This window comes from Maniola jurtina, chromosome 14, assembly GCF_905333055.1.
Source record: "Maniola jurtina chromosome 14, ilManJurt1.1, whole genome shotgun sequence".
In the NCBI taxonomy this organism is placed as follows: domain Eukaryota; kingdom Metazoa; phylum Arthropoda; class Insecta; order Lepidoptera; family Nymphalidae; genus Maniola; species Maniola jurtina.
Genome location: NC_060042.1, coordinates 4,383,643 through 4,393,406, shown reverse-complemented (window position 1 = coordinate 4,393,406; position 9,764 = coordinate 4,383,643). Strand labels below are relative to the sequence as shown.

At 39.4% G+C, this 9,764-nt stretch overlaps 1 protein-coding gene across 1 annotated transcript; it reads left to right on the top strand.

Moving 5' to 3' along the window:
* The first annotated feature begins 49 nt into the window (after window positions 1-49).
* Window positions 50-9,525, top strand: LOC123872009 (E3 ubiquitin-protein ligase ZNF598). The gene is made up of 10 exons (XM_045916113.1): window positions 50-187; window positions 264-449; window positions 1,143-1,400; window positions 3,823-3,908; window positions 4,347-4,585; window positions 5,248-5,362; window positions 5,899-6,056; window positions 6,616-6,741; window positions 7,166-7,374; window positions 7,517-9,525. The coding sequence occupies exons 2-10, from the start codon at window positions 282-284 to the stop codon at window positions 8,627-8,629; spliced, it is 2,472 nt and encodes an 823-aa protein (XP_045772069.1). The 5' UTR covers window positions 50-187; window positions 264-281; the 3' UTR covers window positions 8,630-9,525.
* Window positions 9,526-9,764: the final 239 nt, after the last annotated feature.

Below are 9,764 nucleotides of genomic sequence, written 5' to 3'. Positions count from 1 at the left end.
GCGTCTGGCGCAGACATAAGCTTTGTATTGACGATTTAGTGACGTAGTATCCTCTATTAATCTGTGCATTTCAGAGTTGTCAATTCGGAGGACACTGTGCTAGAGGATCAAGGCAAGGATTTTTGCTGGTTTGCCCTTCTGTTCTTTCCAGATCTACCATCTGTGTACCAGAATCCTATAATTTGAGGTAGGTTTTTTAACGGACTGTATTATTCTGGAGTTCGACTTACTGGCTTAACTGAATTTCTTGTTTTATTTTATAGAAAATCATCTGTGGAATCATGGCCGAATCTCAAGTGAACGACAACACTTGCGTAGTATGTTTTAAGACGGTCGTTTACTACTCCATCGGGGAATGCGACCACCCTGTGTGCTTCGAGTGTTCGACTAGAATGCGCGTTCTTTGCCAACAGAACGAATGCCCTATTTGTCGTCAAGACCTGGCGAGGGTATGTCCTACCAAACTGTCCCTAAGCCTGTATGTTGATCGGCTTTATATTTTTCATGAGCAGCCCATAGTATATTATATTCAAGTATTCAAATACCGTGACAATACTTAAATTAACAGAAGACCACTTTTTTAACAGCAAATTGAAAACAGACACAGAATCAAGTTAGTTGTAAAACAGAGATTGGTAAATAATTGTGCAATAATAAGTTTTATATGATTTAACAGTACTGTATCAGATTTATGAAAGGAAGATAGAGGAAGTCTGTATTTTATGATTTACAATATCAACAATTGGAATAAAAGATAGGTTGCAGGCTGCCTTGACGCTTGCATTTGGTTAAAAAAAAACATAACTGAAACTATTCACAATTTATGGATAGCTGAAAAAATTAAATTATATCCAGTTCTGAAATCCCATATCTAAACAGTATCAAATAACCATGTACCTGTCTACTTAGGCCGCACCTGCTAGATTGGTAATTTTTTTAACTGTATAGGCTTGCCCTTGACTGCAATCACACGGAAAAGCAGGAGATGATGCAGCCTTAAGTGAAGCATGCCTGCCTAGAAGGTGCCTATTCACTCTCCTTTTAAAAGTATTAATATTATAGGTAATAGGAAAACGAAAGGGGAAGTGGAGCAGTGTTAATAATGTAGAATAGGTAGTTAATGCCATAATGTCCAATTTTAGGTGGTGTTTACTGAAACAGTACAACCGTACAAGGAGTTGCGCAATAGAGTTTTCTCTGACAAACTCTTTGAGAGACAGTACAAGATAGGTTTCAGCAGTGAAGAGATCAAGAGGCAGTATGAGCTGTTGCTTGAGAACCGATGTACGGATAAGATGTGCAAGGATAAGATGCCCTTCCGTACATTTAGTATGCTTAGCGATCATATGAGGAAGGCCCATGAGCGGTATTACTGCGATCTATGTGTTAAACATTTGAAGGTAGGTAATAATTAAAAATTATTGGTTTTATGAATTACAACAATCTAGTATTAACTTTATAAGTAACTAGCCGATGCCCGCGACTTCGCCCGTGTGGATTTAGGGTTTTCGTAATCCCCTGGGAACTCTTTGATTTTCCGGGATAAAAAGTAACCTATGTGCTATTCCAGGATATTATCTATCTCCATTACAAATTTCAGCCAAATCCGTCCCGTAGTTTATACGTGAAGGAGTAACAAACATACACACACACACACACACACACACACACATACACATACAAACATACAAACTTTCGCCTTTATAATATTTAAGTAATGTAACAGCTATACTTACACAGCTATACTTATGTATTTAGGCTATGTAAGTCTGACTTTTATTGAAAAGTCGCTCACTATAGTTTAAACTTTAAAATAGTATTGAACTTACTAAACCTTAGCAACATTGTTATTTGTCACTAATTGTGTCTTTTTTGAAAAATAATATTGTTGCTAATAACTTATCGAAAGAATTCAAGTAGATTGACCAATTATATTATTATTAATTTCAGCTGTTAATAACCCAATTTGTATTTCCTTTTTAGTTTACATTTTGGTTTCCTTTAGTTAGTTAATAGCAGGATAAATCAATTTACATATATCAGTCATAAGTCATAATAACATTGAAGTAAGTAGGGAATCTGATAGGTTATTAAACTAGAAATAACCCTTTTAATAATTAGCCATTAACCTTGATTGATTGATACAATACCATCATATTAAAAACTAAGTAATTTTTCGGGTTCCATACCTCAAAAGGAAAAACGGAACCCATATAGGATCACTTTGTTGTCTGTCTGTGCGTCCGTCCATCTGTGTCTTGTCTGTCAAGAAAACCTATAGGGTAGTTGCCGTTGACCTAGAATCATGAAATTTGGCAGATAAGTAAGTCTCATAACACAAGTAAAGGAATAAATCCGAAAACCGTGAATTTGTAGTTACATCACAGAAAAAAAAATTAAAATGTGTTTCAATTTTCAAAGTAAGATAACTATACCAAGTGGGTATCATATAAAAGGCCTTTACCTGCACATTCTAAAACAGGTTTTGTATCTATTTTTATGCATAATAGTTTTTGATTTATCATGCAAAATGTCGGGAAAAATATCTGAGTATGGAACCGATAATATCCGAGTCTGACTCACACTTGACCGGTTTTTCTATTTATATGAAGAGGGCAGGATTGTATTATTATAATGTGATTAGATAGCTAGATATGTAGGTACGTATACTAAATTATCTGTTATGAAACAGCTTTTATTTGCTTAGTCAAAACTCAGTTATTGTGTTCAGGTGATAAAAAAGTCAAAGATAATGTAAGTATAATGATGCCATTAGTATTTTGTATTACTTTACTTTTTACTAGCCACTGATAATACTTTTTGTCATTATGTCATTACTCATTACTTTCCCTTTGTAATATGTATATATTTTTTTGATATTGCTCAATTAATGTGATAATCTCTCATTAGAGAGTAGTATATTCCTTGATGATAATTAATTGAGGGTTTAAAAATTAACTATCTTGATAAACAAAGTAATACAGTTGAACCAATTTGAATGCGATTTTTTTTATTTGAGGAATGTTTAATGGAAATTATACTTTTTCATTTCTTTTTTAATCAGAAATTATAAGTACGCTCTTGACTGCAAGCTCACCTGGTGGTAAGTGATGATGCAGTCTAAGATGGAAACGAGCTAACCTGGAAATTAACTATACTTGATAAAAATCTGTTAAGCTGGTTGAGGGCTATCAGCCCTTCTTAGCAGATCTATCGATCTCAGTTATACAACTGATATTTAAACAGATGAAGGATGAAGTTGCGGGCATCATCTTGTATTGAATATGATTTTTTACTTTAATGCACTGGTTTTTTATGCGATTGACGTCATATAAACACTGTGTTTGCTAAGTTGTGATCATGTACAAAGAATCAAAAGCACACAAAGAGTAACGGAAATGGTACAACATGCAGCATGGATCAAATTAATTTGCTATAATCCATGCTGCATGTTGTACCATACAGATTTCCCTTTTTTAGCGGATTATAGCAAACTAGAGGATGCCCGCAACTTCGTCCGCGTAGATTTTGGTTTTTAAAGATCCCATGGGAACTTTTTGATTTTCCAGGATAAAAAGTAGCCTGTGTCCATCCCCGGGATATAAGCTAACTCTGTACCAAACGTCAAAATCGGTAAAGTTGGGCCGTAAAAAGGTTGCAGACACACTTTCGCATTTATAATATTATAGTATGGATTAAGCTTTGGTATATCATGTGGACTTCCGCAAAGTAACGCCTGCTTCTATTCAATAAGTCGCGATCAGTTAATATTGAACAATTAACTGATTACTATACTCTGTCATATTGATTGCTTTGTTGTAGATCTTCACCAGTGAGCGTAGATGTTACACGCGGCAGGAGCTCGCTCACCATCGACGGAAAGGCGATGTGGACAACACATCCCACAGGTATTGAAGCAAGCTACTAAATAAGTTGTAAAATCCAAATTACCAGTGTAGTGAATATATTTTTGAACGAAATTCAGCATTTGCAATGAAATAATTGACAGTTTATCATTTTCCTATTTATTTTATTGGCCGAATTTTTAATCGAAGTTTAGTCAAATATGCAGTCAGTTGAAATTTTACTCAATGTCATGTCAGAAGTTTGCAGGACCTCTCTGGGCTGGTTTCCGCACTTAAACGTTTCCGTCTGTTGTGCGTTAGAGAAGTTTGCATTATATTATATCTACATTATACTAGACTAACTATTCATACTTTACTATTTTAACATTGAAGCCGAGATACCAGCTACATTATTTTGTTAATTTGCGAGATATTTGCGTTTTGTTTCACTAAAATTTAGGTATATTTAGGTAATATAGGTCGTATCTGTTTGTCTCACAGAGGACACCCGCTATGCGAATTTTGCGAGGAGCGTTTCATGGACGCGGATGAGTTGTATCGTCACTTGCGGAAGGAGCACCTGTATTGTCACCTGTGTGACGCGGACGGCAGGAACCTGTACTACGCATCACATTCCGCACTGGCGCACCACTTCCGCACTGAGCATTACCTGTGCGAGGAGGGCGAGTGTGCGGGACAGCATCTTACTGCTGTGTTCAGAAGTGAGATCGATCTGAAAGGTTAGTTTGTGTTATCGTCATTTGGGAAAGGAGCGCCTGTACCTGTCTGACGCAGCAGACAAGAACCGTACTGTGGCATTACGTTATATTCCGCACTGGTGCACCGCTTCACACGAAGCATTGCCTGAGCGAAGAGAGTGAATGTGCGGGACAGCATCTCGCCGCTGTATTCAGAACCGCAATCGATCGAAGCACGTTTGACGTCACACGCTAAGTTTACATAGGTTCACTCGTGTGAACAACGGAACTTGTTTACTAGCCTGTGAAGTCACAGCACCATTGCAGAAATGTCGTTTTTGACATGGTCATTGATTTTAATTCTTAATACAGTAGATCTTCCGAAAAAATACCAATGTAGTGTGCTTATTATGTAATCACACTAATATTATAAAGGCGAAAGTTTGTATGTGTGACGTGTGTATGTTTGTTACCATTTCACGCAAAAACTAAGGTATGGATTTGGCTGAAATCTAGAATGGAGTTAGATTATACCCTGGATTAACACATAGGCTACTTTTTATCCCGGAAAATCAAAGAGTCCCCGCGGCATTTTTAAAAATCCTAAATCCACGCGGACGAAGTCGCGGGCATACCATCTAGTAGAAAATAATTTTAAACTTTTTCCAAAAACTAGTCAAATAGCAATTAGCGCTAACTTGCAGGTCACAAGGCGACGGTGCACGGGCGGGGCATGCCGCGCGGCGCCACGCGGCAGGCGCGGACTTTAGAGCTGCAGTTCAACATCACACCGCATCCTGTCGTGCAAAGGGTGCCCAGGTGTGTATTCTAATTAAAAGCACGAACTATTTGGGCTCTTTTAATGTTTAAGTGAATGATTTCCATTTTAAGGATAGAATGTAACAGTTATACTCACATATTTAATCAATATAAGCCCGGCTAGGCTAGCAAAAGGAAAAATGGAACCCTTATAGGATTTATTGTCTGTCTGTCTGTCCGTATGTTGTGTCTGTCAAGAAAACATTTATAATATGAGGTAGTGATAAAAATAATGAAATAGTGGTAGGTACTGATTCAGATCATACCTAAATTTTAGAGTGTTCTCATCTCCTTCCTACCAATGTAATATGAAAAGGACAGGCAGTTTGACAGGTTTAATTTTAATTTAGAGCTATCAGACACCGTGACTTTACCTGACAGTCGCGAGCATATTGTTGAAATTTGTAGCGTGCACTAAAATTTTGTGTATTTAAATTTAAAATTCATGTGCCGTACGTAAATATGGTTTAGAGATAAAGATACTCTAAAAGTTTATAGAAAAACAAGAAAGTCGACGCCAGTATGGATTCTTGTAGGGATAGAGACCGTCAAGAGCAGGCTCCGCCGGTGAGCTTGCCGGCGGCCCCACAAGCGTCCATCAACCCGCAGAGCGACGAGCAGTTCCCGCGCCTGTCCGCCGCGCAGCCTTCGCACGCGCCGCTTATCGCGGGCCCCGCGCGGGCGGGCTACAGAGGTAACCCGAAATAAAACCCCTCGCCTACGGCTTGGGCTTAAAATTTTAAATATTTTTTTAGTACATAGCGAAAATTGTGGAACAGACAGGATTCGAACCCGCGTCTCCCTGGATATTGTACCTATGATATATGCATGAGTACACTAATTTAGACACTTCTAGATTGGCTTGAAAACTCAGTCCAATAGGCGCCGCCATTCTTATATTTTCTATGTGGCTGCCAGGCAATGTCCAGACTGATTAATAACTTTAAAAATTGTTTGTAAAATGAGTCTGTAGTTAATATTTTGAATGAAGGAAGCAAGAGTAATGACAACGTCCTGCGATCTCCTTGGCACGCTAAATGGCGGTGTTCACGTTCAGTTCCCGTCTAATGTTTTGCATCCCTTTTATTCCCTTTAATGATTACCCCTGCCATTTTATATAAAAGATTTTTCACTTATTTATTTCCAAGTGAATTTATAAAATTCTTTCTTTAATTTTGGTAAAAATAAAATAAATCGATTCATCTACCAAAACAATTACGTCACACTTTATAAGCTATTATGATTCTCCCAAGGAGCGGAAGGTCTAACGCGCAATGACAGGAACTTCCCAGCGCTGGACGGCTCGAGTGGGCCTGCTGTGCCTCGCCCACAGTCCATGCGGCCGGCCCAGCCAGTCGCCGCCACTGTTCTCAGGAATTGTGAGTTTTTAGCCTATTTATTAATTACTAGCTTAAGCCCGCGCCTTCGTCTGCGTGGAGTACACAAATTTCAAACCCCTATTTTGACCCCTTAAAAGTTAAATTTTCAGAAATTCTTAATTGATGTTTTACGTCATACATGATTTCAGTAAAAGACTACTATCGAGTCCAATAAAAGACTGCAATCAAGTCATATTTTTGTAAATTAGATGATGCCAGCGACATCATACGCGTGGATTTAGGTTTTGAAAATCCCGCGGGATTTTCCAGGATAAAAGTAGCCTATGTTTCTCCAAGTCCTTACCTATACGCATGAATAAAATCTCGTCAATCCGTTGCTCCATTACGAGTTACGACGTGAAGGACAAACTAATAAACAAACAAAACTTTCGCATATATAATATGGATTGTGATGTTTTTTCAGCGTCCAAACCCAGCGTCTCGATCCAACTCCACAGTCAGCCCAGCGCCAGCAACTTCCGGCTGACGCAGACCAGCGGCAACCGCATCTCCATCCCGCCGCAGAAGAAGCAGCAGTCCGCCAACAACTTGTCTGACGACGACTTCCCCTCGCTCGGCCTCGCCAGGGACGACCATCCCAGCATCGGCGCGGGCACCGTACAGGCATCTAAGGTAACTGCATACAAGGTATAGATGACTGATCACAAACAAAATGACATTCCTCAAGTGGCCAGAGGTTTTTAAAAAGAGAACTAAAATATTTAAATAAAGTATTATTTATTTATTTATTTATAAAAGTCATGTCTTTTCCAAGGTCACGTTGATCAACAGCGACGAGATGCGAGCCTTCAAGAGCAATCAAACAAACAGTCAGCCGAAGAAAGCGCAGCTCGGCACCGAAGCTTTCCCCGCGCTGTCTTCATCCTCCGCTCCAACTGCTCCACCACAATGGATCACCGTCTCCAAGTCCAAGGAGAAAGGAAAACCCAAGCCAGATCCACCTCCCGTCTCCGCGCGAGAAAGTGGGTTCAATCCCATCGCGGACTTCCCAACCCTCCCAATAAACACCAAAACAAAAACCAAGAAATCCCAACCACAACTGCAACCCCACCCAAAGCCTCAACCCCAACCAACCAACAATAACATCTCCACCGAAAGTAACAAGAACAAAAAGGAAAAGAAGAAACAGAACAAAACCCAAAACCCTGTTGACTTTGATCTCGTGAACGGAGTCAACGATCTGAACATGAAGAGAGAGTACCTTGCAGCCAGCGTCAACAACAACAACTACAGTGCCGACACCGACAGGAAGATCAAAACTATCAGTGACACTCCGGCCGTGCACAAGAACACTGGAAATGGAGATTTCAATTTAGCTCTAAAGGAGTATCCTCCTTTGAATCCTTGGGCGGACAACTTTGTACCTCCGAGTGTTAAGACGGAGAATTTCGCGAGCAAAATTGTGCAAAACGGGAGTGCTCCGCCCGGTCTTAAGAAGCGGCCGCCGTGCGATGGAATGACCTTCACCAATTCGGCCGGACAGACGTTTCCTGCTCCAGTCCATTCGTACATCCCTCCACCGGATTTCGAGCAACGGAATAGAGCGCTGGTTAAACAGTTCGCTGTGGCTCTGGGTGGCGCCGCGGCCGTCGAGGACTTCAAAGTGGCTTCACGAGCTTTCCGGGACAGTATCATAAGTGCTGACGAGTTCTATCTGCATTGCCAGGCCGCTTTGGGGTCCCAATTGGAAACTGTTTTTCCGGACTTGGTTGCGTTGCTCCCGGACATTGCGAAGCAGCAGGAGTTAGTTATCGGAAGGGATATTAGTGCTAAGCTGGAGGTTTGTTCCACTTGTGGGCAGTTGTTGTCGCCAAACGACCAGATTGCTCACGACACAGCGCACTGGCCTCCACTCTCGTCCCGTTAGAATCGTAATAACTGTGATAAATTCATTTGTGTTCACATGTTCATCTAGAATCTAGTGATTAGTGACTCGGGTCATGCTTGACAGTGATCTTATATTACGTCACACTAAATTATTTAATTAATCGAATCCTTTTGATCTATCTATCCTACCCAGAGTTTTTTCGTGAAGACGAAAGTAGGTAGTTTGGTCCGTCGTTACATTTCATAAACTATGCTCAGTATTGTATAATATCACTCGATTTGATTAGCGAAATGGTCTAATTGACTTGTTCTTTTAACATCCCCTGGGAGGTAAACATATCCCTAAGGGATATGGCCAACTCCCGGTTTTTGCCATTTCATTGTGACATATAGATGAACAAATTATGTTATACATGAGTTAATTCTTGCTAAAGAAGTTGTAGACAACAAAAAGTTGTAGTTCTGGGTTATTTAAAAAAAAAATATCAGTTTTAGTGTAGTTTTAATCGTATTTTGTTACTGTTTACTCATTGCTAAGCCATATCTTGAAATCTCGTAACCTTTTTTCCCAAGTAAGTTTTAATTTTGCGTAAAACTACGGATGATTAGTTAGAAAAATCTTAAAAAAGGATATTTCTGAAGTGGCCGCCGCTCTGACGACGAAGCTGGTCCACCAGTACTCAATGGCACTTCCCCCATTTCGTAAGCTTTTCCTGATTTTTATTTGTTATTTATTATTTTGTGTGACGTAATATTAAGTAGGTACATATATAGATCGCCACTAAATAAACAAAGTCCGAATCACGGTGCTTATTCTTTGATTTTGCAAATACTTTACTTCTGGTTCATATAAATGTAAAGATCAGACATTAAAGAATAATATAATTTCAATGTTCGTCTAGAATAAGCCTTGCAATCAAACACATTTGTTGTGATTTTCTGTTAGAGATGGGCGTTTTCGTTGAATTTTGTCATCGATGCGGATCGTTATTAAGTAAGCCGCATCCGATGCCGGCATCGTTTTTTTAGCATCGATTCGACTATGGAATTTGCCAAAATTAGGTGCCGGATGAAGTCTGCCAGAGATAGGTACTCGGTAACGAATCGTTAGTAACGATGCAGTAATGATAACATTTTTTGCCTATTACTAAACAAAACTACTACTCTTAAATATC

Coding starts and splice junctions, on each gene's coding strand:
- LOC123872009 (XM_045916113.1), top strand. CDS start 282: ATGGCCGAATCTCAAGTGAACGACAACACTTGCGTAGTATGTTTTAAG. Junction 5,363..5,898: donor GTCGTGCAAAGGGTGCCCAG/GTGTGTATTCTA, acceptor GGATTCTTGTAG/GGATAGAGACCGTCAAGAGC. Junction 6,057..6,615: donor CGCGCGGGCGGGCTACAGAG/GTAACCCGAAAT, acceptor GATTCTCCCAAG/GAGCGGAAGGTCTAACGCGC.